Source organism: Citrus sinensis, chromosome 7 (genome assembly GCF_022201045.2).
Source record: "Citrus sinensis cultivar Valencia sweet orange chromosome 7, DVS_A1.0, whole genome shotgun sequence".
In the NCBI taxonomy this organism is placed as follows: Eukaryota; Viridiplantae; Streptophyta; class Magnoliopsida; order Sapindales; family Rutaceae; genus Citrus; species Citrus sinensis.
Window position 1 is genome coordinate 19,144,950 of NC_068562.1, and position 19,043 is coordinate 19,163,992.

General features: G+C 34.3%; 2 protein-coding genes across 2 annotated transcripts; both read right to left on the reverse strand.

The window, feature by feature from the left end:
- Positions 1-8,722: 8,722 nt before the first annotated feature.
- Positions 8,723-9,382, reverse strand: LOC127898864 (uncharacterized). Its single transcript, XM_052431361.1, has one exon. It carries the CDS (start codon positions 9,380-9,382, stop codon positions 8,723-8,725), a length of 660 nt encoding a protein of 219 aa, XP_052287321.1.
- A 4,087-nt stretch (positions 9,383-13,469) lies between these two features.
- LOC102623494 (protein LURP-one-related 7) lies at positions 13,470-16,383 on the reverse strand. Its single transcript, XM_006468074.4, has 3 exons — positions 15,884-16,383; positions 14,413-14,625; positions 13,470-13,726 (listed from the first exon to the last, which is right to left on the reverse strand). The coding sequence occupies exons 1-3, from the start codon at positions 16,121-16,123 to the stop codon at positions 13,604-13,606; spliced, it is 576 nt and encodes a 191-aa protein (XP_006468137.2). The 5' UTR covers positions 16,124-16,383; the 3' UTR covers positions 13,470-13,603.
- Between the last annotated feature and the right edge of the window lie 2,660 nt (positions 16,384-19,043).

Genomic DNA, 19,043 nt, shown 5'->3' on the forward strand with positions numbered 1-19,043 from the left:
AAAAATGGATGATTTCAACAATTGAGCAATGTTTAAAGGGAATTTGGGTGAAATTGTGGATTGTGGTAACTTGAATGTTAGAAAAGCAAATGTGAAGGAAGTACAGACTATTATGAAGAAGCTACAAAAGTAAGGATTTGGAGAAGAGGAGGTGAAGATGATAATGTACTTAAATCTAGCTATATTTATGCTTAATTTAGCGAGCAAGAAGCAATATGCCTAGTGTGATTTTTAAAAACCTCCTCTAAAATTTGAGGTTGTTGCAAGTAAATGACCAAAATTGTTTTATTTGGCAAAAAAAAAATTTTGCTCTGTTTGGTTGCTATTTAGGTAGTTGGGGACATTGTTGACATTTCACAATATTGCCAAAGATTTTGCAAGTTTTTTTTTGCCTTGAGCACAATGGTTTGCCTTTTTAGTTACAGTGTTCTGACGCAAATAAATACTCAAACTTGCAAAAAGAAGCCTAGTTTCAAAATTGTTCGAAACCTAGTTTTAATTTTATAATAATACTCAACTGCTCTCTCGTTCAAGCTCATTTAAGCCTCCAGTTCAATTGAGTCTACTTACTGTGCTTTCTTCCTAATCTTCATTTCTGCAAAGCTATTTTACTTCTTGTTTAAGCAAATGACCATCCTTATTGTCCATAATATATCGCAGTGAGTTTCGCCGGTGACCCACAAGCACGAACCTTTATGTCGAATCGAATCAGATGTGAGCTTTTTGACCTCTAATGCACCTTCTCTACATACACACAACTTATTCACTTTAAGGCCACAAAAGAACACAATAGCACATAGAGTTAGAAAAATGACATTACCACACATTATTACCTTCATTACATTAGATTTCAGTCCACTAGTTTTAGACTTGTTCACCATTCTCTTAACCTCAGCAACCCCTTTTAGAATGTCTTCAAGCATCACATGCATTTGCAACATTGCCTTTGTGGACTCTATCCACTCTAAAGCCTTCAGGCAATGCAACATTATTGAGATCAATTAGTAATGTATACCTCCACCTCAAATAGCCATATTAATTGAAAGGGCAACAGTAGAATAACTAGTTAGGATTATCTTTGAACTCTGATATGAACATAGCAGCACAAACTTTGCATCCACACTTCTTGTTTGTTTTCTTGTTTGGTGAACTTCATCATATTTCCATTTGGCTTAGATCTCTACACCTTGTGATGCTTCTGTTATTCCTGCTACTACTTACTTCATTTGTGCATCCAGAAGCCATTAAGATAAGAAATGCAAACTGTTTATTTAAGAATTGTATGTGAGCTTTAAATTGATATACAAGCTTTTAAATAGGTACTAAGAGCCAACGATCATAATGCAAAATAATTATATATTCTTTTTAAGTTTGTAATTTTATCTTTTTTAGGATTTTAAGGAAATATCAATAATTTAAAGAGGATAAAATAGTCATTTTAGTTAGTTATGACATTGTAAATCTTTAGAATTTGCAAGAGCAAAAATGTCAAAAAAATAGAATTGTGATTTTTTTGCGCCAAGAATCTCAACTTTTTTTTTTTAATTGTGTCAGTCTATAAACTGTCACAAGAGACAATATTCTCTTTTTAAAGTTAACTAACGGTCAATGAAAAATTTAATTGATGGTAAAGGATTTTTTACGAATGAAACAATCTTGGTCATCTACTTACAACAACCTCAAACCTCAGTAGAGGTTTTTAAAAATTACCCAATATGCCTAAGAAATACTAGGTATGAAAAATGCATTATAGTGCAAAATCTAGTATTTTTATTATATAATATACTTATGGAAAAGAAATATAATGCATGTGTAATCCAATGTTTGAAATCAAGGTAGTAAAATAAATTTGAAATTTTGGCCTGATCAGAACACCGCGAAAAAATTATATGCTCGTTGTTTGAACTCCGAAATGTTTAAGAAAATTATTAGTTCACTAATAAAAACTATTGATTCACCATTTGGACTCCAGAATATTACAGAAAATTATTGGTTCATCATTTGGACTCCAGAACATTTCAAGAAGTTATTGGTTTGCCACCAACCCAATTTTTCATATTTTCTAAATTTATAGTTTAGCCTTAAAACTTTCAAAATTTTATATTGGCCTAAAATGTTATAAAACTTTTCAAATAAGCCCTCACTAGGATTTTAAACAATATTTGTTGATTTCAAAGTTTGTAAAACTTTTTTCAATTTAGTCCATAAATTTGAAAAACAACATTTTCTTAAGATCATTTTCCTTTAGGTACAAGGCCTTTATATTTTGAAAATAATGATGAATTTAAAATGTTATGAAATAATTTGAGTTTTTAGATGCTTAATATGCATACATCTAATCATACTACTTTTTCAAATTGATAGTATCACAACAAGAACACAAGTCCCTACTTAAACTAATTCTTCAATGCCATAAAATATTCAATTCATAATCAACAAACTAAAATAAAGAAGGAATTGAGTAATAAAACAAGGTAAAACCTATAATTTTTGGCTATTTAATTTTTAAATTCGTATGCATTTGAGCAATATTAAGAGCATCATATGTCATTAATGACTGAATTCCATCAGTAATACAAATAACAGTAGCCAATATTTAGAGTCTCAACAAGTCATCAACTATAATATTAACTGGATATGACAAAAACAAATAAGGCATACATGGCCTCAGTAAGAGTGTGAGTTTGTATGTACCACACAACCACAAAATGTACAAAAACGCTTACCTATATCTACGCCTAAGTGATAAAAAGATGTTACAACATCTTTTCATAGCAATGTTGTCACTTAACTAATCCCTTAAAAGAATTTCTTAGAAAAGATTAGCTTGACGTTTGGTATTTTTATTCGATAATTATAAAACGACGTTTCTAATGTCATTGGATGCTTTAACTCAACATTGGTCATCTTGAGTAAGTTGTCCTTCATGATCAAAGAAAATAAATTAAAATGTAACACATTTTTTGGAACTACAACACAAGTAAAACAAACCGGTGGTGTAATTAAACTTTACATATGCATTAATTTCAAAATAAACTAGACACAAAGTGCTTACTATTTTCATAGACACTGTTCTAAGTGCTATAATAAGACTAGCTGTGATAGCATCTTTATTCTTAAAGCTGGATATCTCTCATTGATCCTACATATAGATAATTAGATTATGTATTAGTTCTTCAATAAAACACCCCATAGCTTTATTTCTTTTAAAATAGTTGTTTTTCATCATCATCTTTTTTACCCTTAGTTTGGGGCTTACCAACATCTCTAATAATAATTGGTGGCAATAAGTTATTATGCAAGAGTAATGACCATCTACTTTCTTCTAGCACAAGATATGAGTAGTGATGATAGGCATTCTTGAATGCAATTTTCTTCAACAGAGGATGGACATATGACTTCAAAGGATTTGTTGTACCCAAATATAATAGATAATGCTCTCGATTCAGCCATTGCTTCTAATACTCTCCTCTTAACAAGTGGAGGCAGCTCATTTGCCATGTTTTTACCGGCTCATGTCTTTTATATACGAAGATCATAATCTTCTTTCTAATCTCCTCAAGAATTCTTACTATTGGCATACCTTTGAAGTTACTTATCTAATTATTGATGGACCCGGCCATATTATTTGTGATATGTGAGTAATTAGTTTGTATAGGGAAGCAATGTTTGGCCCAACATCTCAAAGGAATTTGTAATAGTCACCTGGAAGCAGCATGGCTACTATTATTAAGTTCAATGATAAAGCTGTTGAAATCCATTTGGTTTCTATTTCTATATGCTACCCAAAATTCTTTTTTAAGTAAGATTCCTAGAAATTTTTACTTGAAGTTTGCATATATGTGCCCGTAACAATGCCTTCTCATAGCTTAAAGAAAAGTCATATCTAGTGCATTCAATATATCTTTTTGTCTATTACTTATAAAGTACAAACCCTCACCATTTGCAGCTTATCTGATCATATAGTTTCTTTATAAACTAAACCCAAAACTTAGTGTTTTCAATTTCTACAACATTTATGTCATAGTTGGCACATGTCCCATTGCATGTCTCATTTATTCAAGGCTTCATTTTTTGTCGATTTTTTTGTGTTTTCAATGATTTTTCTTCATTACTCAACTCAAACTAAGTACTTTAAGAAATCACATTGTTTTATGAATGAAAAATAATAACATTTGCAACAAAACCCACTTTAATTTCGAACTTAGTTGATAAAATCAATAGATTAAAGGTTTATATTGTGTAAGAGCATAAATTAATTTTAATATTTTCAATTATGCAATGTTTGTTTGATAGAATTTGTTGATTTATTGGGAAAATTTACAAAAATAGCCAAAAAAATTAAGCATTTTTCAACTTTAACCCCCCCAATTTTTTTTATCAACATTAGCCAAATCACCAAATTATGGACAAAATTGCCCTCCTCATTCTCACGTTTCCCTTAAGCAAATTCTTCCCCCTCTCACACAAAATTTCATCACCGAAATCCCGTATACATCGTCGGCGGTGTAGATCGGCAGTGGAGGAAGTTGTCGGCGGCTGAAACAAGCTAAATCACGTTGAAAATCTTCGGCGATATCCAAAATCAAAGACAAAAATTGGAAACCCTAGGTGAGTTGTTATTGCCGTTGTTGTTGTTGTTGTTGTTGTTGATGATGTTGTTGTTGTTGTTGTTGATGTTGTTGTTGTTGTTGTTGTTGTTGTTGTTGTTTGGGTTGTTGTTGTAGTTGTTGTTTGGGTTGTTGTTGTTGTTGTTGTTGTTGGTGTTTAATGGCGGTGGTGGGTGAGATGCATGTGGGAAAGGGAAGGAAAGAGAAAGGGAAGAGAAATGGAAGGGAAAGGGAAGTGAAGGGGAGCATCCCGCGCGCGAAGCCGTGGCTGTCGCATGCGAGATGCCCGCGGCATGCGCATCTCGCACCCGCGAGGCCGCGACTGTCTACGCGAGATGCGCATGGCATGCGCATCTGGCGTGAGACCGCGCCTGTCGCACGCGAGATGCACGCAGCATGCCCATCCTCGCTCGCGGGATGAGCGTGTCGCGCGCATCTCGCGTGGCGACAGGCACGGTCTCGCGCGAGATGAGTGCCAGCCTGCTCGCAACTCGCGCGCACTTGGCGCAGCCTCTTGGTGCGATAGGCACCCCGTCGCACCAAGAGGCAACGAGCTTGGTGCTGCCTCTTGGTGCCTGTCGCACCAAGAGACAGCGTGATGTTTGGTGCTGCCTTTTTTTGTGTTTTTGTTCATAATTTATTAACATATAATACTTTTAACTTATACTAGATAAATGGGAAAATAAAAAATAGCATTGCATAACCCACCCGGACCAACAAAAGAATCGGGAATGATGAAGATACCTTATGCTGATCACTTTCCCGGGAGTATCACGGGTATGTGCAAATTAGATGTCGTTGTTAATGCCATCCAGGAAAAATTAACAACGCAACAGTTGCAACTGTTCAAAGACAATATATTTGGGCATTTCCTACAGTGCCGAAGCTATTCGTTCAGTGGCGTAATTGTACACAATATATTGCTTCGGCAAGTGTCCCATGGCGCTGGAAATGAAAAGAATGAGTTATGGTTTCAAGTTGGCGACCATTTGATACGGCTATCGATTGGAGAGTGGTGTCTAGTAACGGGACTTTGTTATGGCAAAAATGTCTTCCTGACGAAGCATAAAACAAGTCATCGATTACTTAAAAGGTACTTTGGAGGCAGGAATCGCGATATAAATCTTGGCCAGTTCGAGGAAATATTTATGAACTTACACTTCAAGACTATGGATGACACCGATTCGCTAAAAATTGCCATGTTTTACTTTGTTGATAGAGTGCTAAACGGAAGAAAAGATCATTGTCAAATCAATTTCAAGTTGCTTAATGAGGTAGATGACATAAATCACTTTCGAAGTTGTCCGTGGGGTCTTTGTCATGGGAAACAATATATAAAAGCATTGATAATGCATTGAACGGTAAAGCCAATAAATTTAAGAGGGCAAGCACAGAAAATCCATTGCATAGAATTGAGAAAAACAATTTTTAAGGCTTTACGTCTGCAGTGCATGTGAGTGAAGAATTTTTTTTTATAACTTAGTTTTGTTATAATAATTATTTAAATGACACGTTTTTTTACTTCACATCTTTCCTTGTTGAAGGCATGGATTTTTGAAGCAATTGGAGGACTACCATCACAGTGGGTGGTGAAAATTAGGAGGAATGGTCCTTAGATCGTGCGATGGAAGCCCGTGGCTTCTTCAAATATAAACTTCGGCGAAATCTATTCATACCTTAATGAGCGTCTTGTAAGTCATTTATATGTATATCTATATATCGCTGTTAAATAATAGATGGTTATACTAATAGAAAATTTAGTATTCTTTACGACAAGATGACACCATTTTCCAAACCCTCAAACCGGAAGCAAAGGAGAGAGCCACAAATTATTAGAAGAGTGTCGAGGATTACGTGCCATATTTCCCAAGTTGGGTTCGTAATGTGGGTATCCTTTACAGTATCATTGAAAACCGAATGCAAAGTCATTTATATGTTTGTGATTTTTGTATTTACTATTTTCTATTTTAATTGGTGCAGCACCAGCCTTCAATCAACGCACCATCCATTACAAGGCCAAACGAGGCGGATCATGACACCAAGAACCAAATAGGACTGCAACAGAGTCTTGTTGAGGATGACTGTGCTGCCGACGACCATTATGAATCCGCACACGATTCAGATGACAGAAATGAGCCGAAGGTAACTTCTATCGTCCTGAACATTTTGTTTCATCACATATACCTAATTTCAACACTTTGTCATTACTTTCTTATTTTGTAATAATAGGCAAGGACTAAGTTCCGCAATGATTATTTCGTTCAACGACTGGACAAAATAGAGTCTTCCATTCACGAGTTGAGGTCGGAACTTCATGCTGGACACAGTTCCATTAACGAACTGAAGTCAGAACTTTTGGCAGAACGCAGAGAAGCACAACAATATAGAGAAGCGGTCATGAGGTTTATGGCTTCGTTTGGCGCGAGTTCTTCAAAGGGCGCGTACGGTGATTCTCCATTTGGCCCTTCGCACACAGTGAGCAAGTTTCATATGCTTTTGTTATGTTATTATGATTTCAAACCCGAAATTATTTTAATATGTTCATCTCCTCAAAACAACAGGCCTTAAATGGCTCTGGACCGAACGTTGATGCTGGCTACGGTACACATACTGATGCTGGTAATGACGACGAGCACACCCCCATGTCGTTGTACAGTCTATATGGGGACATAAGTGGTGACAATGTACAGATATTCACGGAGGCACCTTCCGGCGTTAGTAAGTTTGGCCGTCCGTACCAACCGTCGTATATCTTTGGCAGTCCTTACTTCATTCCTCCTTTCAAGAGAGTTAGGAATGTGAGGCCTCTACTCGCACTCAACATTACGAACTATGAAATTGATGAAAGATCGAGTGTGGATATAAATCTGCTTAGGGGACTAGAAGATTCAAGGCTATATGAGGAGTTTGATCAGTGGTTTGCCGGTAAATTTTTTGTGGATCGGCCCATCCAATAGTCCCGAAATTACTTTGAAATACTCATGCGCAATGCTTCGATGGGGTGGCTTGGTGACGAGGTAAGTGTGTTTAATGGTCAGTACATTACAATATTGTTCATATTCCCGCTGGCATGGATTATGTTCTAAATTTTCTTAGTTTAATCCCTTCACGGCATATTCACACGTATTACCGCTCGATCAGCGAGAAGCAACGGCAGTTTTCAAATGCACTACCGCAGCATGTCACGCATACAGATATATACTTTTGGGCATGTTTACGAACTCTATAATCATTAACTATAATTTCGATGTTTTAAATATCTCGAAATATTATTAATTTTCTACTCATCGTGTAATAGGTGTTCCTAAAACAATTATAGAACAATGGTAGTTGTGATGTCCATTCATTAAAATATGGCAGTAATTTGAACTACTATATCGATGGGCAGGAAGATATCATGTCCAAACTGTTTACGGACGTCAATATGGTAAGAATTGTCACTCAATCTTATGGTAATTGTGTATTAAATATACTAATTTAGCATTTTTTTTATGTAGATATTCATCCCTGTGAATTTGGGCGGCGATCATTAAGTACTAGCTTGAGTGGACCTATGCGCGAAGAGGGTGCAGATTTACGACTCGTTGGTTACCTTTCGTGATGACAAAACATATTTGCGTAAATTCAAACCTTTTCAGGTCGTCTTCCCTCAATGGCTTCAAGATGTTGGATTCTACAACATTCAACCTGAGCTGCAGAGTGCCAACCCTTGGAAAGTAAGAATCGTTAAGGATGTGCCCCAACAAGAACCTGGAAGTGGTGATTACGGTGTATTTATGTTGATGTTTACAATGTATTTGATGTTCGGGCTAAAACTTGATTTTGATAGTAGCCACAGGCATTACTTCAGGAAGAAAATTGTTATAGATATATTCACAGGCGATATTGCCTTGTAAGTCATTGTATTGTGTTCAGACTTGATGTATAGATGTAGATTGTTTTTCTAATAGATATAAACTTTTGATATATTCATATATTTAGCTATAAGTAATTGTTGATCTACTTTAGTACTCATTATGCAAATGAACATAAAATAATATACCTCATTACATATGATTGTAAAATAAATTATAATAAGAGTTCAGAATCCATAATTAGTTACAATGATACAGTCAGTTTGGATTCGACACAATGGAATTTTTACAACTCTTGCGGTTATGACTTGGTTGGTTGCATCGACCGCATCTCACAGTTCTTCGGTTAACATCCTCACCGATAGAAGGAATTCTTAACTCTAGACGACGACCAGGTGGCGGTGCTTCGATCGGTGGGTTAACTCTGATTTCCTGAATTTCTTCTAGAATGTCCCAATCTGTCATGTCACCAACCGGCTCCACTGGTTCTGCATATACCATGACCAATGAATCTTTAGAGTAATAATCAGTGCAAAGACTTATGTAATCCACACAGGCGGTCAGACAAGCAGCAATTGCATGCGCACAAACAAGCTGATCGAGTTGGAATACTCTACAGGAGCAAGTTCTTTCATGAATGTCAACTATCCCTTCCTTCATACCTCCACCCAAAACATGAAATCGATGCTGAGACACAGGCCGAACGGTCATTCTTTCGGCCAAAATTCTCCTTTCGCCGACTATCTCATCTGCCCACGTCGTTAGCCGAGTGCTCATCGATTCAGCCACAATTTTTCTATCATAAAGAAATTTTTGCGGTTCCCTCATTAAAGAATTCACGCTTTCTGCAATGTTGGTGGTAAGTATGCTGTATCTCCTACCTTCAAATTCAGACCTTGCCCAATTACACGTACCCATATTATTCTCTAAGTAATCAACCGCGCCTGAGTGGAGCATCTACAACCCTTCAAGTTGTCTTTTAAATTCTTCGTGTCTATATGCCTTTGCTGCATTAATAAAGGCTGGCTCGAATTGATCCCAAATAGCTTTAGACATCCTGAATTTCGATTTAATATTGCCTTTGACATGGTAAAAACAAACTCCATGAGCAGCAGTGTAAAATGCTTTTAAAATGGCTCTCTTGATGGCAGTGCATCGATCAGAGATAAATACTAACTCTAGCCTATCGTCGATCACTCCGTGTAACTTCGTCATAAATCATTCCCAAGCATTATTGTTTTTTGAATTCATGACCCTAATAGCTAACGAATACAGTTGATTATTGCCATCTAGACATGTTGCTACAAACATGCTTCCACGATATAGCCCCTTTAAATGAGTGCTATCTACAGCGATCACAGGCGTAATGTACTGTGTGAAGCCCTTAATGGAAGATCCAAGCGCAACAAAGTAGTATAAGAAATTATTATCTCCATCCGGCTGGAGGTGCGTCACTATGCCCTCATTCGCTTTGGTCAAAATGTGAGAGTATTTGGGAAGTAAGTTGTATGACTCAACAAGGTTCCCTCGTACTATTTCAAGACCGACTTCTTTAGCCCAATATGCTTGCTGATATGTTAACTGGACCCCGTATTCTTGCTGCATGTCTGCTCTAATGTCATTCAACGTGTATATCCATTTATCCTGAATAAATTTATCCGCGATAAGATGGCCAACAACCCGACTCCTAACTTGACGGTGGCCACTAGGCAAAACCTCATTAGAGCACGTATGAACATTGTCAACTCTTCTCACTACCCAAGGAACATTCTGCTCATCTGAACCTCTCGTTGCGCAAAGACACCAATTACATGATTTCGAAGAATAGTGAGCCTCAAAGCGTGTCGTTGTGGACCGTGCAATCTTGAAATCAAACTTTTCCCGCAAGGCCACTTTGCGCAATTCCAGTATTAACTCATTCTTCTCAGCGAACAACTTTCCCACACCAATGTCAGTAGAATTACAGCTTCTAACTAAGTCTGGAGCAACCAAGTTTGAAGGCAAAATTGGAGCAAGGCTCACCAGGGGATTAACTGTTGTCCTCCTCCTCGAACGGGCCATCGGAGGAATAGGTCGGTTGTCTTTATTGTTAATAGGAATATCATACTGATGCTCATCCTCATTATTGATGGAAATATCAGAATTACCAATGCCCCTATCATTAACTTCAGTATTGGAGTTCATGCCTTGCACACTATTGAACGGTTCCAAACAAGCATTAGCAGCTTCTGTGTTGTTGGTGTCATAATCAGGATCATCATAACTGCGGAACTCATTATTGTGAAATGGAGAGTAATGTTGCTCTAACGATGTCCCTAATGGTAACACATTTTCTTTAACATTCGCTAACGTAATGTCATTATCATCAATAATGTCATTGTTTTCGTTGACTGGTGAATAATGTTGCTGGAACAATATTTATTGTGGTAACACCTCTTCCTCAATATCGGGGACAGTCTCGTTTGCTCTAAACGAAGTTTCACTTTCCACAAATGGCTCAGGATTTTCAGCTGGAACTCGAGGATATGTAGTGACAAATATAGGGAGACATCCATAATTGACCACATCAGAGGCCATGTGTAGTACAACATTAACCATTTCATCATTAAATTTGTCCATAGGTAGTGAACATGCACGATACATTGTGTTACTAGACCTCAAAGTTGTCTTCATCGTCAAACTATATTCATTAGGATTTATCTGTAAAACTTCATACACCATTGCTAGAAATTGCTCAAACGTACAATCTTTCCGAACTAAAAATGTTGTATTCTTCGCATTCACGTACTCCGTACAACCATTTGCTAACGTCTCTCACCAACCGTCATAACATAATTGAAGTACAACGGAATCCATTAAACCTAAAAATTATAAAAAAAAAACAAAAGATATAAGATTCCACACTACAAAACCTAGTAAAGTGAATATACAGTACATTTATGTGGATGAAATGAAGTATACAATTTTGGATTTTCTTCGTCTCATCGTAAGCTTCGAAACGATATATTATACGTCTAAAACGGACACATGTAGCCCAAGTTATTACTTTTGGAAAATAGCTCAAATTTAGTGAGACATGCAGTGGGACATGTGCCTGTCTCACATAAAACCAGTGGGAACAAGTGAGACAAGCGCCTGTCTCACATAAAACCAGTGGGAACAAGTGAGACATGAGTTTGTCCCACTTGCCTGTCTCACATAAAACCAGTGGGTTTATATGTGTGACAGGTGCCTGTCCCACTTGCCTGTCGCACATATTTTGGTGAGACAGGCAAGTGGGACAGGTGCCTGTCTCACTTGTTCTGGGCTTATATTTTGCTCGATTTTTCAGGGTTTTCAATTATTGATTTTCATTTCTCAACTCAAACTAACTACTTTAACAAGTCACATTGTTTTGTTAATGAAAAATAACAACGTTTGCTATAAAAACTCACTTCAATTTCGAACTCAAATGATAAAATCAATAGATTAAAAGTTTAGGTTATGGTAAGAGTATAAACTAACCTTAAGAAGCTCTCCAATTGATAATTATATCTTCAATTATGTAATGCTTGTTTGATGAAATTTGTTAATTTATTGAGAGTGATGGAGTTTGTTGGGTGATGAAATTTGTTAAGTTGAAAAGAGAAAAGTAGTGGAAGTGCTGGAATTGCTGGAATTGAAAAGGAAAAAGTGGCATGCCTTTGTAAATTTGATGAAAGTGATGAGGGTAATGTAGTCCAAGAATAGGGTGTTTGGCTAGTTATGATAGAAAAAACGTTGGGGGGTTAAAGTTGAAAAACGCTTAATGTTTTTAGCTATTTTTGTAAATTTCCTAATTTATTGAAAGTGATGAAATTTGTTGAAAGTGATGAATGTTTGTTAAGTTGTTTATAGTTGAGAGCATATAGTTGTATTAGATTTTATCGAGTGGCATGCATTTGTAAATTTAATGAAAATGATGAGGGTAATTTAGTCCAAAAAATAAGATTTTTGGCTAGTTATGATAGAAAAAAAATTAAGTGGGTTAAATTCAAAAATGGCAAAAGTTTTAAGACTATTCTTGTAAATTTCCCTTGCACGATTCTGGCCCCAAAAAGATACCTAGAACCCAATTGGAATTGTTTTTGGAATGCTCAAAATTTACTTTTAAAAAACAAAAAAACTAATTTTACTATTTAGTAATTGTTTTTAAAAATTAATTTTTATAAAATCACTTCATCTTATAGCAAATTTTAAGAAGAAAAAAAGAATAGTTTTCAAAATTTGATTTTGAAAATCAATTTTATACTTAATACAATTCTATATATATTATCATATATATTATAAAAATCTAAAATTACTCTTATTAATTAGGAAATAAAATCATTAACTTTAAAGATTATTATTATTAACAATTATATTCAGCTAACAAAATAAAAAAAAATTAATAATATAAAATATTTATTGTAGCTATCAATTATTACATATACACAATAAAAAATATTTTATATACATGTTTATAAATGTATCAATAAATTTCATCCAACATTATATCAAATTCAGTTATTTACATTTATTTTTACAACAGTTTAACAATAAAATTTACTAAATATATACTATTATTTTTAAAATTTACAACACTTTTAAAAATAAATTTTACTAAATGTTTAACTTATTTTAATAGATGATTATTTCTATAATACAGATAATCGCAGTTATTCTAAAAGTTACAACATTACCAAACTAACCCTTAGGTAGTAATTAAATTGCCTTTCTACAACTTATGGATGGAACCCTAACATATTGACATTTTAAAAATACATATTCCTAGTAAAATTCACTGGTTTCTTCATTTTCCAATTCAATTGTCAATTAGGTCCAAAATTTGCACTTGTTCCACCTTCCGAACAGCTTTTTTGGCTTAAATCATAATGCAAGGGACTACTTGATACGCGATAAGTCTATGAAGCTAACTCATATTTTACCCAAACTTGAACTTATTGCAAGTTTGAGACCCCCACCCAATACACAGAGCTCAGCTAGATACATGGAACGAATATGAGCCTTCAGAGCATTGCAAAATTTGAAATGGCAAAATACAATACAAAAGCAGATACATTTCCTTTCTCGCTGGTGTGCATATGGAGACCAGGAGAAAGGAATGATGAAATAATTTTATTAGTCTAAGAAAATAACCACCAAAGCCACAATTACAGCAGGTTCAATAGACGTGGGAAAAATGGTTAGTCGAAATTTATTTCTTCTCACATAAATCTGCTGAAGCTTGTACATGAGACTAGTCTGCATCAAATTGATCAGCGACAACAATGAGATTTATTTTGATAAATAATACATGACAAGGACAGTGAGAGAACAAACTATACATTAGCTCAAGGTTCGGAACATTTAACCCATAATATCAATTTACCATCCTAATTTATGGTATAAAATCTCTATCATGAAGGAAAGTTAATTTTGCTAATAAGCTTGCACAAAGGATGAAAGAATAAAAAGCATCCACTGAGAAATTAATCTGATTAGGCTTTAGACAGATCTATTTGTTCTAAGTAATTAGCAGAACAAAGACCAAACCATCAAGGCATTTACGGGGTTCAATTTGAAAGACCAACAACAAAGGGGCAAAAGCCACAAGTAAAAAAAAGGAAAAAAAGTCCATCTGTTTCAGCAGTTGTAGCCTGTTCAACATAGAAAAACCATGTTTTGTTGCTCTTGACTTGAAAACTTTATAATTCAGTTTCAGTTTCATTTTATCCCACCAACCATGACATAGTCTGAAAAATTCAATTCTCATGCTTGAATGATGTTTCATCAAATCAAGCTACTTCAAATGTGTATGGAAATCAAACAGCAAGAGAAATGAAAAAAATGGAATAATTTTGGAAATATTGGCACTACTGCAGGTTTAGGTTTTCTCATTCAACATGGCCAAATTCGTATAACGTAATGTTATAAAACGTTGATCATACCTGAGCGATTATGGAATTGCCTCTATAGATGGTGCAAGATTTTTGAAAAGGGCTGCCTTTCATTGTGAAATGAGAGGCTGAGTCTTCAGAGTTTTCATCGACAAGGAATACCTCAAACTCAGTTCTTGTAAGTGTTTTCATTGTCCTGTTCACTTTGAATATCAGCTCCTTCTCCTCACCATCATCTCCCTTAAAACCTTGCCACAATCCCTTCTACAACCAGGAAAGAAATCACATTACTTGTGGTTTACTCTGAAAAAATAAATGACAATTATATTAGAATCAGTGAAGTCTTACAAAAAGAAACAAATTCAGATGCATGGACAGGCCTACTTAAGCATGAAACAGGAGAGCAAGTCAATCATTTCATGTCTTTAGTTTATATAAACACACAATGGTCTGAGGGTCCGTTTAGTATTGAGGTGCTATGGTGGTAAACATAGCTCTTAAATAATAATTTTGACAGAATTAGTAAAGATATTATAAGTAGTTCATCATATTTATATGTGAGATAAAAATCAACTCAACTTCTACACCACAGTAACAAATGTTTGCCAAATACTGTAGCTTTTGAGGTACTATTGGCCAATCACAATAATAGGACATCAAAATGCAATCAAAATCCAAACTACACATCTTTGGCAATAACCAAACATTCCAATTTCACCAAATTTAATAAATATATTTTTTTTTAAAGCATTGCCGCAAAGGGACAAAATCATGCTCAAAGGGTTATATTTTACCAATTGAACCAACTATCACCCATAAAAGATTATCACACTTTTATATAAAGACAAACAAAGCCAACTATACTCAGAGGCATTGTCAAAAATTTATAGGAACAGAAAATAAGCACGGTTATCAATGATCGCATGTCTTACACTCTCATTACTCAAAAATACTAATCTTTAATTAAAAGGCAATATATTATGAATAAATAAATAAGATAATAATGTTATTTGGAACAGTGAACAGACAATAAGCAGAAGAGCAGAACCCTTTGGCTAAAATAACGTCATTTATTTCCTCTTCAGGTGAACTTTAAGCGGTGAAATTATCAAATTGATCTCTACAGTTCACCAGAAGTAACAAACTAGTCTACAAATTTACCTTTTTCTTTTTAATAATTTGTCCCATCTTCCAACTTTGTAAATAATAAGTGTAATGCTAACCATTACAAATTTGTCATTTAAAAAATAAGGCTAAATAATGTGGTATTCATGATTAATTGATAAAAAAAATATAATTAATCCACTTGAATTTTGTATCGAATTACTATGAATTAGAAAAAAATTTAAAATATTTTATACCTATCATTACTCGAATGAGAGGAGTATACTGATTTGTGACAACAAATAAATTTAAATACCTATTTACTACTTCGACAAACTATAGGGACTAATTTGATAATTTTAAAAAATTAAAATTTAATGAAAAAAATGAGAGAGAAAAGGAAAGAGAAAGTCTTTACGTCTTGGCGATAGACGGAAATGAGAGGATTTCCCGCTGAATCAACAACCACCACTCTTTTCCTCCGTTGTGATGAATTTGATTTTGACTGATGCTGAGTACGATTGACTCTGTAAATAACGTCACCGGATGAATCAGCGAACCCGATATCGCCACGTGTAAGGCCGGGATATTTCTTGGAGACGAACAGATCAACAGGGATCGGCGAGTTCGCCGTGTATATAGGACCAGAAGCAGCCATAAATAACAAATATTGATAAATTTAATTTAATTCATTTGAGTTTGATTTTTTTTATTTTTTAATGAATAGTAAATAAGGAGAATAAATAGAAAGCGAAAAAGAGCACAGTGGCTGGCTTTATTGGAGAATGGAGATGATGGGAATCAGGTTCGTTGGTTGGACTTCGCCAGCCGGCTTCAGCTTGCTTTGAAGAGTCTCTGCCTGCACCGCATGATCTGATGGATGGAATATCAGCTTTTGTTTCCCTTAAAAAAAAAATTGAATAAATGTGAATACAAATATTTAAATATAATAGTGTCTTATTCATTTTATAAATTAAAAAAATTTTAAAAATTTATTTAATTTTTTTTGTAAATTAAAACAAAAGATATTCAAAATTTTTTAATTTAACAAACAAATATAGTTGGAAGAGATATTTTAAAAATATTTATTTATTTCTTATTTAGAATCATATTTATTTTTACTTAAACTTTTTTCATTTAAATAAAAGTTAAATTTATTTTTTATTTAAATGTAAATAATTAAAAATTATATATAAATTAAAAATTTAATGTAAATAAGTTTAGAAAAAATCTAAAATTAATAAAATTTTCGACTTTACACGTTTAAATAAACATTAAGAAGAAAAATACAAAAACATAAAGGAGTTCTGCTATTTGAACTTAGAGAAGACAGAGAGAAGACAGAAATGATTTAATAAACCAACAAAAATGTGAGCCCACACTAAATTTAAAAAAGGCGCGTGAGTAGAGTTCTGCTAAAGGAAAATGACAAGCACACTTCGGCTTCTATTATGATGGGCTTGGCTCATTTCTAAGCCCAAGACCTTTTTTAAAAAGTTTGATTCGATGTTTGCTTTCACATTTTTATTTATTTATTTATTTATTTTAGCATTTGTGATTTATCATGTTTCTTAAATAATGGCCGTTTCAGTAGTATGGTAGTTAAATAATCTCAATGGATTAGGTAAGGCAGTTATTATATAATTGTTCAATTTTCTGCAATTTTTTTCCATCTCTACGTGTAAATAACTTATCGTTTTAGGTTATGTAATGCTTCAACGAATTGCTTGCTGCAGGCAACCAGCAAAAACATCATGTTTTATGAATTCTCCCTTTACAGACCTTTATCGAGTAGATGTAGCTTCTCATTTCATTCGTGTGTTTGGAAGCTTTTTAAGAGAAAATAATTTCAAAATTCAGAATCCAAATTGTTTTTAATTAACGTATTAACACAACACTGCATTTTTCTTTAGAGTTTACTTTTTGTTGAGATAGTTCCAATGCTTTAGTTTATTATATTTATTCCCCTTACAATATAAAAATTTTAGTTTTTTTTAAAGCACTTTTTATTTTATTTTTCTAGGCCATGCAATATACTCAACTACGTATTAATTCATTTCTTATGTGTGATTATTACATCTATGAATACTATGTGTACCTTGGGACTTCTTCATCATTAGATGGTTATATTTTATTGACTTTCTAACTATATGACAATGCCCAAACCATAAGGTATTGTGACCGGACACCACATTTAATACTATACTTTGAATCTAACTTGGTAATAGAACTCATCACTTGCAAACTCAACCGACTGAGCAAGACCTCAAATATGATACTTGATTGAAGTTCAGTGTGCTTCTTTTGCAACAATAACGAGCTGCACGTCAATCAAACAGAAATGATCCCTCCAATTACGAGCTCAACTTCATGGCCAAAATTTGTCAATAAGAACATCACACCAATCACCAATCACCAATCTTCACCACCACTATAGCCCCCTCCATAGTCATAGTAATTGTTCCCTCCATCGTCATAGTAATTGCAATGTAAGCATTGTCATCCTCAAAATTGTCATAGAGACCACTATGAAAATCATCATGGTCAAAATCATCATAGTAAATCTCCTCTCCGGAAAATTGCTCCAAATCTCTTGAAGCAAATAATACTACCACTCTCACCTTCATTGTATGATTCATCAAAGAATTGATTCTCCACGCCCTCTTCCAGTCTTTCTCTTCTTCCTACAGCTCATGAAACGTCTGTCTCATCTGGATAACCCATTTGTGGACTATCTTGAGCTGAAAGCACAAATAGATGAAATCAGTCAAATGGCTACATCTTGAAAGTTAGATCAAAAGGAAGAATAAGAACTAGAAGTTATGATACCATTTGAAAATATATAACAGCCACTCTCTTCTCTAAAACAATTGCTCTACATCTCTAGAAGCATAATTTTCTGATACATCAGCAGTTTTACTCTCCATTTGCACTTCTTGCTCTAACTCTCCTCATCAGATATCACATTTGTATAAACATTCCATGAAGTACATTCAGCTGAGAACAGCAAAAGATAAACTAGTCATATAGGGGCATTTTGAAATTTAAGGCAAAAGGATGAGCAAATTTAAAAGTTATAATACCCATTCAAATCTGCTTCATCATTAGACATCTCATATGGATTATCATTTCATGGATTATATTCAGCTTAAAACAATGAAAGATGAAGAAAGTCAAATAAGGGTACTGTGAATATTAGAGTAAAAGCATGAGCCGAAACTAAAGGTTATAATACCATCCAAATCTATTTCCTCATGAGACATCTGTTATGAAATACAGCCCCTGTTAACTCCTTCGTTAATCTTAATCAGACTGGTAACTTAACAAATCTAATTAATTGTAAAAAGAATTAATGACACTGGATCAAAAGAACAAGAACAAAGAACAAGATTGCAAAAGAAAATGAGAAATCAGAAGAAAAAAAGGAACAAAGCAATATTACGTGGTTAAGTACCTACATTCACAGCTGATAATATCCTTTGGGCTTGAAGCTTTTATTAATGAGATTGATTACAACAATTCTTGAGGTTACAGAGAACAAATATCTCCCACTCAGAATTTTCTAGTTCTATCTCAAA